We start from the raw sequence: 16,045 nt of genomic DNA, 5'->3' as shown, positions 1-16,045 counted from the left end.
CAAACGACACTGGAGGAGTGTTTTGAAAAGAAAATGAAACCATCGTCAAAGAAGGATAAAAAAAAATCTGTCTTGATGAGATAGACGGTGACATCCACAACAGCGTCAGGTTCCACACGCGTTCTGCGGAGCTCACGTTGCGTTACTCCTTAGCTCAAGGTTGAAACCAACGATGAAGATGATGAAGATGATGAAAAAAGTGAGACCGATTTTGATCCGGACTCATCAGATTACTGCGAGCCACCTCATTTAACCGGGAGCAGCCGAAAGCCTTCCCCGTTGTTATGTGCGCAAATAGTTCAACAGTTCAATAGTTTAGTTATGTGTAAATAAATTGTTACTTTGCCATCAAAAGCTCTATTTGTCTTGTTGTTTATGTTTTTTGTAGAACGAAAACATTATTCAGATGTTTGGGATGTCACATAAGCGAAAAATAGCTGTGTTAAAGTCAAAGTTATGTTTGAAATTTATGCTTTCACAAAAAGCTCAATTTCTCTGTTTTTTCATCAGAAATTGGAAAATTGCTCAAACTAAGCTATTTTCTAATGCTGATTTCTAAAGAATGGAAAAATATATGAACTAAAAGTTTTTCCTGCTGAAAGAAGAGTCTAATCTTTTTTTTTGGTGGGTTCCATGTTTATATAGATATAGAACAGAGTTTTCTGTGAGCCTTGCAAAATCAGTCAAAATCCAGTAAAACGGCCGGGAGTGAAGGGCCTTGTTTCAGTGAAAACGGCTGGGAGTGAATGAGTTAAGAAATATAAACAATATCAGGTCTTACCTCTTCTGTCCCGTAGCGACAGGAACCCTCCATCCCTTGACCTGACTGAGTTCAGGGTCGGCCACGTCGATGAGCAAAGGCAGGCGGGGCATCCACACGCTCATCTCCAGCTGTGCACTTAGGAAACTGTAGGTGAAGTTGAGCAGGACCTTGCTCTTTCCCCGTGTTTCTTTTCCATTGACATACACGTAGTCGCATCTCTCTGACACCTTGCATCGATCAAAAAGGGGAGATAAAAACATTACAAGGATGATAGAAAAATGAGAAATGGTTCTTTTTATGCTTGTTTCATTGAAGACCCTTAATTGTGCATTGGTGTGGATTTCAGTATGAATACAGGCCCTGTTTTTTTTTTTTAGCGGACATTCTAAGGCAGGGGTCCCCAACGACCTGGGATTTGGTACCGGGCCGTGCAGAAATAATAAATAATTTATTAAGGAATGCATTCTGGCCGATAGACTTTGGCCTGTGCCGCTTAATACTCCAATATCCCTGTCTACTCTAGATATACAACTACATAATGGGAGGTCGTTGTAGAAATGCATTGACTGGACTGTTAGCAGTTCCAATCACCAAAGACCCACGAACTGCGAAGGAGTAGATTCGTGACCCGTATGTGAATAAATCGAGTGATTCGAGCATGTCTGTGCAACAGGAAAATCAGCTAGTAAAGATCGCAAATCACGGCGACCTTAAACATACATTTGAGACAACAACTCTACCGAGGTTCTGGATTAAAGTCATTTCGGAATATCCTGACATCGCTAGGAGAGTACTGAAACAAACGAAACAAGCTCAGGCCTCCCACTGATTGTATTTTCCCTGCACTTAACACGACGGTGCTAAAAACATATGTTATATTTGCTGTATTTTTCTGCCGCACATTGCCGGTGTTCTGACAAATTTGGCATGCGCGTAACGTTAAAAATGACCGCGAATGCAGCGATTCCAAAGTACACACTACAAACTTTCTTTAAAGAAAATATTAACTTATGTTTGGAATGTTAGCTGCACACAACAACTGCACGCAGCTCTCTCACATAACGACTTTGCCGTGTCGTTAAGCATTAATTTACGCCATTTTCATGTTGCACATGTACGTTTATGATGTAAATAGTTTTTTAGCACCGTTGGATAACATTGAGAGTCCAACTGAATATAAAAGAGGGCTTTTTTCACCGCCAAAAAAGCTTTGGGAGCAAAATTTATAAGGTTGCAAAATTTGACACCGGTCCGTGAAAAAAAGACCCAAATGATGCCGATCTGTGGTGCAAAAAAGGTTGGGGACCCCTGCTCTACGATATGAACTACATCACACACAGTCAGCTGGGATAAGGCCCAGTTTACCTGTAACAAACGTTTTGTAGACATAAATCACACTCGAAAATCATAGCCAGTTCTTGTGTAATGACTCAAACTAACGTTGCAATGACAGAATTTTGTTGGCCTTTTTTATTTGATTTCACACAAAACACTATTGGCAGAGTTTACGTTTTGATACACCCTACAAAACTTTTCGCGACTTCTATGTGCATATTGCCTGTCTGTGGGATAATTGCTAGAGCTCCGACTATGTTCCAACACAGCAGATGGAGCTGAGAAAAGAAACAGACATGTCTGATCCTACTAGACGGAAAAAACATAAGCTCAAGTGACTTTAAATCACTATCAGTTGGTTGATGTTCTTCGATGTATTTCCAGTATGACGACATACAGGACAATGAAAAACATAAAAAGTCTTTATTCTTTTGAAAATGCCAGAATCTCTCAGATGTTCCTTCCTTCTGCCAGTCAAATATTCAACAATCTCGCCAACATTTTCATTCGTCAGTTCCTTTTAAACATGGCCGTCATGATTTGGACAATGCTCACAATTGTTTGGAACAAACGGGTGTCAGGAAGACTGTCATCTGTCTTCTTTGCATATAATTTGGCAGACTTACTCAGAGAAGGTGTCACGAACAGCCAACAGCACCAAAGAATAAAACTGACACCTTTAGTTCCACCCACTAGTTAGGAAGTTGAATTTTTGACAGAATGATTATTGTAATTAAAACAAAAGATTTTCTCATTTCAAAACCTAAATGTAAGAGCCCAATTTTGAAAAAGGATAATTTGTTTACAAAAAAAATCAAACGTTCCATATCTGCGGACCAGAGTGGCCAATAGCAAATGATTTGGTTGTACACTAGGGGCTCGCCAGTCTAAACTGGTACTGTCCAGTGGAAAGATGGCTCGAGTGAAGTAGTAGCCAGGGGATTTCTTAAGTGGATACGTGATAAAAGGGAAGACTGCTCTGGAAACAACCACAAAACATGTGGTAAGTTTCCACACTTACATTCGAGAGCTAGAGTATGTCCCCGGTTCAGTCAGATGAAAATGGGCTTGATTGACTGGGCGTTGGATACATTTCCATGGCCCCAGCACTTCATGTACAATACAAGGTTGCAGGCTTTAAATCTACAGGCCACTAAAGCACGTAATCAACAGTTGCCATGACAATGTCTTTGATGGATTTCAAGGAAAAAGAGTAGCTTTATGCTTCAATAGTATATCCGCAGTACTGTGTCCTGTTTAGCTTACATCTTCCGCTGATTTGTTAAACCTAAAAATGCAAAATTTTCCTCCAACACAAATTTCCTCAGTGTTGACTTTGGTCTTTCCATTTTGCCTGGGTTTTATTTTCCTTGATGTATTTTCATTGTATTTTATAGCATAGTTTTTTCTTTTCCTAAAACAATATTTTATGATGGGCACTTTTGGGCAGGGTGAGTCTTGGATGAATGGAAGATTATTCAGGACCATTAAGTTCACTGACAACCTAATGAAAAGGATCTAATTTTAACTTTTGCGATCTGCACATTTTCTGACAATCTACAATGAACATGTTTGTGTTTGGAGGGAAAAAATATAATTTACGATATGGCATGCATTTTTCCAAATTGTTTATGGTAAACAGCATTGTTATATATGTATTAGGGTTGTTCCGATCATGTGTTTTTGCTCCCGATCCGATCCCGATCGTTTTAGTTTGAGTATCTGCACATCCCGATATTTCCCGATTTGATTGCTTTTTTTTTTTTGCTCCCGATTCAATTCCAATCATTCCCGATAATTTTTCCCGATCATATACATTTTGGCAATGCATTAAGAAAAAAAATGAACTAAACTCGGACGGATATATACATTCAACATACAGTACATAAGTACTGTATTTGTTTATTATGACAATAAATTCTCAAGATAGCATTTGCATTACTAACGTTCTTTCTATGAGAGGGATCCACGGATAGAAAGACTTGTAATTCTTAAAGGATAAATGTGACTTTGTATGTTGTGACTAAATATTGCCATCTAGTGTTTTTGTTGAGCTTTCAGAGATGATACTGTAGCCATTTAACTGTTGTGCCCAAATGCATGCTGGGAAGTGCACCCATGACTGTGCGTAGTGGTACCAATTGATATATCTTCTCTGCGTTGAGAAATAACATAGGGTGTTAAGAAAAAGATCAATTACTACCTTTCTTCTCTACATTGCTTCCCATGATATTTTTAATCTTAGGGAGAGGGATAGTAAGGCTTTAGCCAGTTAAAAAAGTGTTTCAAAGGCTGCCAAAATTCACTCTACTCATTTTACGCTGCCTTTTAGCTCTATATATAGGTAAAACGGCGCCATTATAGATTGAACGCGACAATGCGCGAGTGGGTCGTGCAGCGCATGCGTTAATTGCGTTAAATATTTTAACGTGATACATTTTTTAAAAAATTAATTACCGCCGTTATCGGGATAAATTTGATAACCCTACCTTTAGCCTAAACTAAAGACTCTGGATGAGTGTAACATATTATGTCTGTAACATTAAATACAATTAGAAAACGATTTAATTAAAAAAAAAAAAAAAAAATTAAAAAAAGGCATGTCCGATATTTTTTTGCCGATTCCGATACTTTGAAAATGACGTGATCGGACCCGATCGATCGGGATGGCGATCAATCGGGACATCTCTAATATGTATATATTACATAGAGAGCAGCAGAAGTATTTGCACACCTTTTGATTTTGTCAGGGAATTCCAGCAAGAAATTCTAGTCACTTTTACCTCAGTAGATAGAGTGAGGAGCAGAAATACTGTATTTGCACTCCTTGTGATTTTGCATGTTCACCCACTTAGAAAATAGGTAGAGGTCTGAAATTTCAAACATAGATATATTTCTACTGATAGAGCTATAGTCTAAAAAAATTCTGGAACACACATTGTATGATTTTTCAATAATTTATTTGTAATGTACTGGGGTTCATAAGTATTTGTGAAGAAACAAATAAATTATTATTATTATTATTTTTTTAGATTATTTCTATGTAAGTAGAAATGCATCTATCAGGCATGAAAATGGGTCAGGGGTTAAAAAGGTGAGAAAGGTGTGGAGGAAATATGTTCCGGAGTTCTGCCAAAATGTCCGCCGTCGGCAAAACGTCCTACATGTGGCGAATTTGACCATTTTAATTTTTCACATAAGGCTTAATATTCGAGTTAACGGGGGTTTAATTAGTTGAAGGAGTTGATTTCAACCACCATGGACTCGCGCTAGCTTAGCCACTCTGGAGCCCTGAAACTAACAAATAACTGTCAAACTGCACAGAATTTGTTCAAATCATTTCCAACGACTAATTAAACCCCGGCTAACTCAAAGATTAAGCCTAATGTAAAAAATTCTGAACTTCCCCTTTAAAATAAAGACCATTGAATATGGCCCTTAAAATGTTGTCTATAAAAGTTTTAGAGCAATAAAACAAACAACACAAATGAATAAAATGAACAGGAATCCTTCAAAGTATTTCATAATGGGTCCAAATTATTTTTCGAACAGATCATGTGACTATAGAACCTTAGAGACAGCCGTTTGCATTGCTTAGCCAAAACTACAGCTGAGGAGGCAAGATGGATATTTAGAATTTCTTTAAACCTAAGCTTTCAAAACCCTCAACAACAACTGAGCTTGAACTGAGGATTGAGCACGAGCAGTATCATAAAGTCCTGGCTGTCGTGTTACCTGTTGTGCTGTAATTCCAAGTGGTGCTTGAATTGGATGCTTTTAGCGGTCGAGAGTCTTTCTGAGCCAGCGCAAAGATCGAGCGCACGGGGATATTTTTGTTATCTTTACTGGACAAAAATGTGAAGTAATGGCTGTGTTTCCAGTGTGCAAATGCAGCCGTTTGTAGTATATCTCCTGCCTACTGATTTAGAAAAATGAACGCGTTAGATTGTTCTTTACTGAAAGAAAGTAATCAGATTAGTTACGCATTACGATACCGCGTTATTGACAACACTGCTTTTATATTACCGTTAAATACACAAGCTTGATGCTACCTTAACGGGAGCTATTTTTTCACCGGACGCTCCGGCAGTGTTCAACGCAAGCTGCAACGAACGGCAGTAACTTTGTCATACCACAAAATATGAAAACGAAAACCATTACTCACTAAATTCAATATGCTGGCAAATGCATTCATCTAAAAACAATTGGGAGTGATACTTTACCTCCTCCAGCGAATGTGAATTTGTGCTTAGTACAAGATCATCTGTCGCAATTAGCGATCTTTGACGCTCTTTTTTTTTTTTCCCTCCCCGCATACAAACTTGTTTCTCTCTCAGCGGCTGTGATTAACCTCAATGAAGTTGCTGTCCTAGCTAAGCCTTGCCTATCATTCGTCTTTGTAAGTTTTTAGTAACTTTGTGTATTGAATTTGAAAGGAAAATGTGTGTTTTGTTTTTGACGAACTTTTTCATGAAGCTAAACTGTTGAAGCTACTCACATGTGGAAAAATACGAGTGTACAACGTTTTAAATGTATTCATTTGGTATATTTCAGTTACCACGATTTGAGAGATCATTAAACTGAAGAATTTACGCCTTGCGTTTGGAGTGCTTGTTTTTGGGTTTGCTGGAATAGCATCACTGACACACGCAGCATCAAACAGGGGAAGGGGTAAGCGCTGCCGCGCCAAGCTAATTCTGGCTGCATTTTCGACACATGAAAAATAACGAATACGTACTACTGTATGACGGAAAATTTTAGTGGTTTTGTAACCGCGACGTTTTCATAGCATGGTAATCCGTGAAGGTAACTGGCACATGCCTACAAACGACCCCCCCCCCCCCTTAAAATTTTTTCTCCTCGGATCTACACGATTCACGTAGGTCATCCTTTTTGACTTCAAAACGGCGAATTTCGCCGAAAGGTGAGAGATTTTCATGCCTGATCTATGTTTGAAATTTCAGACCTCTACCTATGATCTTGCTGACCCGTGCTCTCCCAGCGATTAGAAGTGGCCGCCGCCCCCAGCAGGCTGACTTCATGCCAAAGCGCTCCACATCAGATCATATCTCCGCTGTCCGTCTGCTCATTGAGAAAGTCTATGAATTCTTTACATTGGATTCCTAGACCTCAAGGCCACATTTGATACAGTCCACCACTCATCACTGTGGAGTACCCTACAAGCTCCTGGCGCACCTCCAGAAATCACCACCCTCTTTAGGCTGCTCTACAGCAACGCAGAGTTGTGTCCGTGTCAACAGCTGTGACTCTGACTGGTTTTCCATCTCCAGTGTTCCAAGGCTGCGTAGCTGTTCCAGACCTGTTTAATTGTGTAATCGACCAACTCATGTGCAGGGTCTGTGAGCGAGTACCCGGAGTGTCCCTTGGCAACTACCAACTGACCGACCTGGAGTACGCTGACGACACCACTCTTGCACAGCAACTCCTACAACCAGCTGAGGGACGCTCTGAGTATATACAGCGAAGAGGTAGAAAACCTTGGTCTCCACGTGAGCTGGGCCAAGACCAAATTCATGCATGCCGGTGAGGGACCTGATCCACCCCCATCCTGCTTGGCGATGATACTGTAGAGCCTGTGAAGAGCTTGTTTATTTGGGGACCATGGTGAACGGGGATCTTAAATCAGAGATTCTCCGTAAGAGAGCCCTGACTGCCTCTGCCCTCCAGTCTCTCTGGAAACCACTCTGGCGGCACCAAGCCATCTCACAGAAGACAAAGCTCCAAATTTACAACACCGCCGTACTCTCTATTCTCCTCTATGGCTCTGAAACATGGCTCTTAAACAAGACGTTGGCCGCAAAAATAGATGGCTTTGACAGCAGGGCTCTCAGAACCATAGAGAACATCAGGTGGCCTCAGAAAATCACCAACGGAACCCTGCGAGCCCAGACAAATAAGCCCAGAGCCTCCCGCCTGGCTGCACAGCACCGCATCCGCTGGCTTGGCCATGTTCTCAGTCTTCCTTCTGACCACCCGACAAGAGCCATCCTAAAGTTTGACCCAAAGGCAGCAGGCTGGAGACGACCAGGAGGAAAGCCCCGCACTCGATGGCTTAACACCATCACGGATGACCTCCAACAACACGGAATTACCTTAAAGGATGCAAATCTGCTGGCACAAGACCGCCAGCACTGGAGGGGCCTAGCTCACCTGGTCAGCTCTATGCAATGGGATGGGAAACCGGCCCCAATGCAAGACCCGTGATGATGATCATCATCATAAGTATTTGAACCCCTTTGAAAATCAGTGCTAATATTTAGTGCAGAAGCCTTTGTTTGAAATTACAGAGGTCAGACACTTTCTGTAGTTCTTCACCAGTTTTTCACTTATGGAAACAGGGATTTTGGCCCATTCATCCACACAAAGCTTCTCTAAAAGGTTTCGGGGCTGTTGTTGAGAAACACAAAGTGACCTCTACCTATTTTCTAAGTGGGCGAACTTGCAAAATCACAAGGGGTGCAAATTTTTCAACTCCTGACTTTATTTATACCGTAATTTTCTGACTATAAGTCGCAGTTTTTTTCATAGATTGGCTGGGGGGGGGCGACTTATACTCAGGAGCGACATATGTGTGAAATTATTAACACATTATTATATCATCTCACATGTTATTTTGGTGTTTTGGAGTGACACTGATGGTTTGGTAAACTTGTTAGCATGTTCTTTATGTTATAGTTATATGAATAACTCTTAATAGCTATTGTCACGTTCTCGTTCAGCCTTTGGCAATGTGTGTTCAATTGTATTATTGACTTTTTTATTTTGAAATGCATGCTTTTAGTTTGTGGCGCTTTCACGCCCAAGTGGAGGCGCACTCGCACCCATGTACGTGAAAAAGAGCGCTCACACGCCAGAAGAAGATGGACACCTCCGCAGCATCAGAGAGAGAGAGAGAGAGAGAGAGAGAGAGAGAGAGAGAGAGAGAGAGAGAGAGCGCCACGGCTGCGAACCAACTTTCATTGTTTATGCTTGTAAAATGTCTCTACAGAGGCAACACCTGTGTGTATCATATTTGTTATTGTTGTTGTGTGTTTTCCACCCGCGACCGGAAACCTAGAGCCAGCTGTGTGGTTGTTTGAATGATGTGCTAATGCTAGCGAACGCATGCTAACCGTTTCTGTCATTGCTGTAATAGCAGCTAATTATCATTTATTTACAACGACGCGAACCTCTTTGGTATAGAGGACGAAATTGATTTGTATTATTTCTATTATTAGTTTCACTCTTCAAATGATGGTGTCATAATGACGGCCAAAATAAAGTCAGCAAATTATACGGACGTCCAGCATCGTCATTTGGGAATTTAGCTCGATGTATAGCCAGGACCGAGCTGTAGCGTCCTGGTGAGGACAGTATATCCGCATTTCGTTGTTCATGCATCATGTAACATTACTGTCACAACATAACTGTACACTTATTCAGCATGTTGTTCTCTATTGTATTTTTATATTAAATTGCCTTTCAAGATGACATATCTGTTCTATGTGTTGGATTTGATCAAGTAAATTTCCCCCAAAAATGCGACTTATACTCCGTTGTGACTTATCTATGTATTTTTTCCTCTTCGTTGGGCATTTTATGGCCGGTGCGATTTATACTCAGGTGCGACTTATAGTCCAAAAAATACAGTATTTGTAGAAATTAACACTTAATTAAAAAAAAACCTTATCTTGCCTGTGCCCCCCCCCCCAAAAAAAAATAAAAACTGTTTACATGATAAACATAATAAACCTTTCAACCGCACACAGAAATTGTAATTCAAGATCATTGCAATTTCGCCCTAAATTTCCATGCATTTGGGTAAAAAAGCTTTAAAAATCAATATAATATTAATCAATATTTGAAACCACAGTCGCAAATGTTGATATAACCATTTCATTGCTCTGCCAAGAACAGATAACAAGAACAGATTAAAAACTTTACTCATTTTAAGACAACGCTGAGTAGGCCTACTAGACCCGACACGTATCTTAAACTTACAATTAGATATTGAGTATGTCAAAGCAACGTGCGCAGTGTAATTAATCCACTGACAGAACCTAAGGACCTGCAACTGAGATTTCAAATGACAATACCAATATCAGTGTCACTGTGTATGGTGTTACACTTCAGTGGATAATTAAACCTTGCAAGAGATCTGCTGCTTCGCTCTGACACGCAACACACAAATTCCTTGTCTGAAAGAGGTCAGCCTAGGGCTGTAGCCCGACTCTACCGTCTGCAGTAGAGCTTATCCTAATGTAGCGATGTGAATTAATTATCTCACACTGCACTTACATCTTCGTACACAGTGCAGGTACATAGGTGATTAACAAAGGTCAAAATTACCCAATGTGAGAACTTTTTGACAGAATGCTCATCAATTTTACACATAACTGTTCAACAATGACAATGATTATAAAGGGGGCCGGGGGTTTGTACAAATCAAAGAAATAATGCTGTTAAAATGTGACAACACTTCCGTTCACCGCATGACTAACAAAGAGGTTTGAGGTGGTACACGCATGATTAGTTACAGTTTCACTGGACACATTCTGGTATATACAGTGGGGAGAACAAGTATTTTATACACTGCCAATGTCACTGTAATTGTCTTTTGCAGGATTAGCAATTACACAATGAAAAAAAGTAGGATGCTGACTTTTTAATAATAGCAGATGAATTGTCTTAATACTGGGTTTCCTACTACCCATCCCCTGCATGAAAACTCACCCTGCCCTCACCTACACTCATCTGACCTATCTTCTCTTTTTATATTCTATTGGGTACTAGGTGTAGTACCTCCTTACATGGCATCCCTTTGTTAAGGGTGGTCGTAAAGAGCTTCATTGCTACTTACAAGTAGATAGCATATACATTCAATCATGTTTTTGTTTCATTATTTCCCGCTATTCTTTCTTTCTCCGGGTCCCCTTTTGCTCAATTGTGTTTTTTGAATAAGACTATACTGTATAAACAACAGTGTTGTTAATCTTACTTTATAAAAGTAATACATTACAGTTACAAATTACTTCTCCCAAAAAGTAATTGTGTTAGTAATTCAGTTACCTGAATGTAAAAGTAATTAATTACTTGGCAAAGTAACTGGTGATAATTTTGAGTTTTTTTTTTTTTTTTTTTTTCCCCCTCAAAAAAAAAAAAAAAAAACAGGTCACACAATGTGAAGTTTAAAGGTTTTTTGGGGACAATTGGCCCTAGCCCAATTCTTTACCCTAGGCCTGCCCAGCCTATACACAGACTATGCAGCTGCTTAGGGCCCCTGACCACTAGGGGGCCCCCAATCAGGCAACCTCATTTTATACGTTGTTAATAGAGCATCGCGAATAATGTGCCGCGTATTGCCGTTTGTCCATGCAAACATCCAGTTTCTTGTCATTACATGTCATTTGGGGTGAGAAGTTTGAAGTATGCAGTGCAACAAAATATGATTAATATACGAAATATGGACGTATGGGTTGGATTGCATGTATGGGTTTCACAGTACACTGTGACGAAATGGTTGGCCAAAAATATGGGCCCCTTGGCATTATTTTGCTTAGGGCCCCCAAATGGCCTGGGTCGGCCCTGTCTTTACCCCTGACTTAACTAGACACAAGGCTATTGCGGATATTGCGATTACTAGATAGTAACCTTTGCTATGTGTGGAAGTCATTTAATGCTGTGAATCAACCGTTAAATTTGTTAACATTGCTCCCGTTATTGCATTAGTGCCCTTCTGTCTACTTTTGAAGTGTGTAAGTTTTAAAACGATTTCATCATTTAAAGATAGATTTAAGTCTAGATTTTGCCGATTTTTGAACATTTTAGATAAAAAATGACTTAGGTTCGCTAGGAAGGTTCTCCACAACAGAGCCTTTCTGAGAAGTCTACTGCTTTAAGATGGCGGCTGTTTACTAACGCATCTAGTTCTTTATTTTACATGTTGCTAATGCAGCCGTATCTGTCATTTGCAGCTAGTTCTGTATATATGTGATCTCTACCGAAGCATCATGTGGGCGTAGTTTGTAGGCTATCTGCTACAGTCAGGTATTATTGGAGCCACCTAGCATAGTAGCATCGCGTTTCCAACGGCGTTACCCTTCCTTGCCTCCTCCCCACGCCTGCTCTGCTCTCCCGTCTCCGTGTGTCCGTCTTTCTCAGACTTTTCTAGCGTCAATCAAACAACATAGTAATGCACGCCTTTCCCGCCTCAGTAACGGTAGTGGCGTTGCCAAGATGAGAACAGTAATTAATTAGATTACTCACTACTGAAGAAAATAACCCCGTTATATTCGAACGCCGTTATTAACAACACTGATAAACAACCATACAGGGAGTACAGTGTCAGCTCGCTAAACTATACATTCATGTACTATCCTGTTTTCTGTACTATATATATATATATACAGTGATACCTCTACATATGAATTTAATTCATTCCAGGACCTGGTCTGTAAGTCGAAATGGTCATGTTTCGAGCGGGATTTTCCCATAAGAATACATTATAATTCGATTAACTCGTTCCACAGCCAAAAAAACTATGTTAAATCCTTAATAAATACTGATTACAAATAACAATTATGCATAGCAAAACAAATGATAGATACAAATCGGAATAGTAATATAATAATTATGTAACAAATCTGGTTCTAATGTGGTGGTTGTGTTTTGCATGCTGTTCCTGAACACACCGTGTGACTGACAACAGAGTAAGAGAGGTGAGAGTTTTTACTTTCTCTTTTTATGTTGACGCTGGTGTCGACTCCAGTTGGCAGTAACAGTGTTGTGTTGCAGACGTTCTGAAATACATAATTAAAAAACTTACGAAGCGGGCGACTATCTTGCCGATGTTACAAACATAATAAATGTCACCTTAACTTATTAAGACTGGCGAACGGAGCTCGGGGGAGGAGCATCGTGATCGTAGACATATTCCGGCTGTATTGTCAAGCCAGTTCACTTACACCCACACCGCGCTCATATTTTTCTATCGTTTATATTTGAATTTCAAAGCTAAAAATCACCTATTTCCTTTATTCACCACCTGCACTAACCTTTTTTGGACCATGTTTATTCCTCTCACAAAAAAATCCGCTGTGCGTCTGTCTGTCTTGCGGGAAAACAAAGAAATTACGAGGCTGTTGTAAATCGTCGTATTTCAAGCATGTCATCATATGTCGGGAAAAATTTTACATCGGTCATGTAGAAAGTATCGTATGTCAATGCCATCGTATGTCGAGGTACACAGTATACCAAACTTCAAAACTTTTGGCACATTAAAAATGTTTAAGGCTTTAAAGACACTCAGATTTACCATTCTGTGTGCCCTGAACAGGAAAGTTAAAGAAGGAGAACAAAGTTACAAGGGAGACACACTGTACTCACCTTGATAACTTGCTCATCTGTTGACCTGCATTCCACCGACTCGGTTACATCCGAGACTGCCCCATCTGTTCCCACGGTGACGACCTTCACGGGCACGGCGACTGTACGACCATTGAGAACGGCTGTGTTGAGGATCTCTGTGTCCTGTGAAAGAGAATAGAAATATTCACGTTTCAATTATCTTTTAACAAATGGTGAAACTCAACAGCACATATTGTCTAACAGTTACATAAAACATATTGTCACGAAGGGGACGGAGGAACCAGTTCCGTATCGCAGACACTGGACAATGACAGTCAAAGGAAACGATCAGGTCAAGCGGTAATGGACAGTTGACGACTACCCTGAATGCTATTTGTTTGTGCCTTATATACTGCTCTCAGTTGTTCTTTGTGACATATTAAGGAGCGCACAGTCCTTACGATGGAAACCGTTGTGACGCATGAGTGTGATGCAATATCGTGGCACATGACAGAACAAACTTTGTGATGGAAGTCTGATGCAATATCAGGCAATATGCTAGCACATGAGTGCACGTGACATACCGTATTGGCCTGAATATAAGACGGTGTTTTCTGCATTGAATTAAAACTGAAAAAGAGGGAGTCGTCTTATATTCGTGGTCTAGACATTATACCTATTCACAACGCTAGATGGCGCCTGATATAATTGAAGCGATGTTCTGTAATGACAGATCTCAGCTATTCTCCCGATTCAGGACGCTAGATGGTGCCAGATATCATTGAAACCATGTTCTGTCATGGCAAATCTCAGTTACTCTTTTTAGTTTAACCAGTTTGCATTATCTTATTGCAATGTTTTTCCTTATTCAGATTTGTTTCAAGACTACAATTACAGTTAGACTTCACTTTGATGGGTAATGCGGTTATTGCAATATTGTTGTTTTATCACAATAGATTGGTTTATTCACATTTCAAAAACCAGAAGCCATTCATTTACAAATGTGATTGCACTTTAGTTTGCATTAGAGCTGGGAATCTCTGGGCACCTAACGATTCGATTACGATTACGATTCAGAGGCTCCGATTCGATTATAAAACGATTATTGATGCACCCCCCTCCTTTTTTTTTTTTTTTTTTTTTTAAATGTTTTGTACATTAGTTCCAAAATTGTTCAAAAATACTCTCAGGCTAAACCACACTACTATTTCAGTATCAAGTTAACATATAGCAGTAAACAAATATACAAAAATAACATTAAATAAAAAACTCCAGTCCCCATTCTGTATCAGCAGCTTTAAACTACATTCAATTAATTTAATGTTGTGAATCAACCGTTAAATTTGTTAAAATTGCTCCCGTTATTCCATAATTTCGACATGTGAAAGTTTTAAAACTATTTTAAAGATAGATTCACGTCAATATTTTACCGATTTAGGAGTATTTTAGATAAAAAGTTAATTAGGTTTGCTTGGAAGGTTCGCTACAACAGCCTTGCAGGGAAGTGTACTGCTTTAAGATGGCGGCCGTTTATAACGCCCGCATCTAGCTTTTTGTAGATGTGCTGCTAACACTACCAAATCTATATTGCATCTAGTCCTATATAAATGATATCCACCGTAACATTATATGGATGTACTTGTAGCAGCTTTTCGGCAGCAGTCAGGTATGTTGTTGTGTTTTTTTATCTCGTTGCATGAGTTGAGCTAGAGCCGTGAGTTGAGCATTGGCATTACCAGAGGGGCCGGGTAATGGGAAGCATGATGTTTAGCTACTCTCGCTCCGTTCCGTCCCGAAGACCGCGCGGCGCGCTGAGTGTTGTGTACTTCCGCTTTACTTCGCATATTTCAATAATCGGAATTTGGATGTTTGTGAATCGTTCTCGAATCTTCCACGGCCGAATCGCGAATAATCTAAGAATCGGAAATTTTGCACACCTCTAGTTTGCATATTTAAATATTCAGATAATAAGTTTTGAATGAGGCAAAATAACATGCTTTTTCTCTCAAATATATTGTTATAATTATTTGTTTCGGATGTACTGTAATTATTTTCTGTATAAAAATTAATTTGGTGTTCAAAAAGTCTTTTTTCAAACTTGAGTCTTGAAAAAGGGGGGGGGGGGGGGGGGGTCGTCTTATAATCAGGGCCGTCTTATATTCGGGCCAATACGGTATATGATCCATTTGAGGCCATTTAAATATGGCACACTCAGTTGGAAATGAAAAACCTTTAAATTGATCAAGCTAAAAATAAATAAAAAATGTACCAGATATCAAGGGGTGCAAATCAGTCTTTGGTCAGTTTTTACCACACGTAACTAACATCATACAAAAATTAATTTGGAAACACAACGGAGGTTGGTCAGTGTCAGAGAATAGACAGTTTAATGATTAGCCTGAATCATAGAGTATTGTAATTTCACCTTATAAACTGAATTTGCCTATTAAATATGCTGGATGGGCATAATTAGCTTTAGAAGAATGAGAGGTGTCCCTCCTCGCAATCAGCATGAGCTCATTTCAAAAGAGGAGAAAATTAAACATAATGCTAAATAATCACAATTCCTGTCAAACGGTGCTCTTTTCAGCAACATCACAA

The 16,045-nt window shown here is 39.7% G+C and overlaps 1 protein-coding gene across 2 annotated transcripts in view; it reads right to left on the bottom strand.

Moving 5' to 3' along the window:
* Positions 1 to 16,045, bottom strand: part of si:dkey-112m2.1 (transmembrane protein 132C) — a 357,076-nt gene that overhangs the window by 16,399 nt on the left and 324,632 nt on the right. For both annotated transcript variants that reach the window (XM_057818295.1, XM_057818296.1), the window contains 2 exons: positions 13,484 to 13,627; positions 782 to 990 (listed from right to left, as the gene is read on the bottom strand). In XM_057818295.1, coding sequence (XP_057674278.1) covers positions 782 to 990; positions 13,484 to 13,627 — 353 coding nt within the window. The remainder of the gene's footprint in view (positions 1 to 781; positions 991 to 13,483; positions 13,628 to 16,045) is intronic.

The sequence above is a fragment of the Corythoichthys intestinalis genome, chromosome 17, assembly GCF_030265065.1.
Source record: "Corythoichthys intestinalis isolate RoL2023-P3 chromosome 17, ASM3026506v1, whole genome shotgun sequence".
In the NCBI taxonomy this organism is placed as follows: domain Eukaryota; kingdom Metazoa; phylum Chordata; class Actinopteri; order Syngnathiformes; family Syngnathidae; genus Corythoichthys; species Corythoichthys intestinalis.
This window is presented reverse-complemented; position numbering and strand designations above follow the sequence as displayed.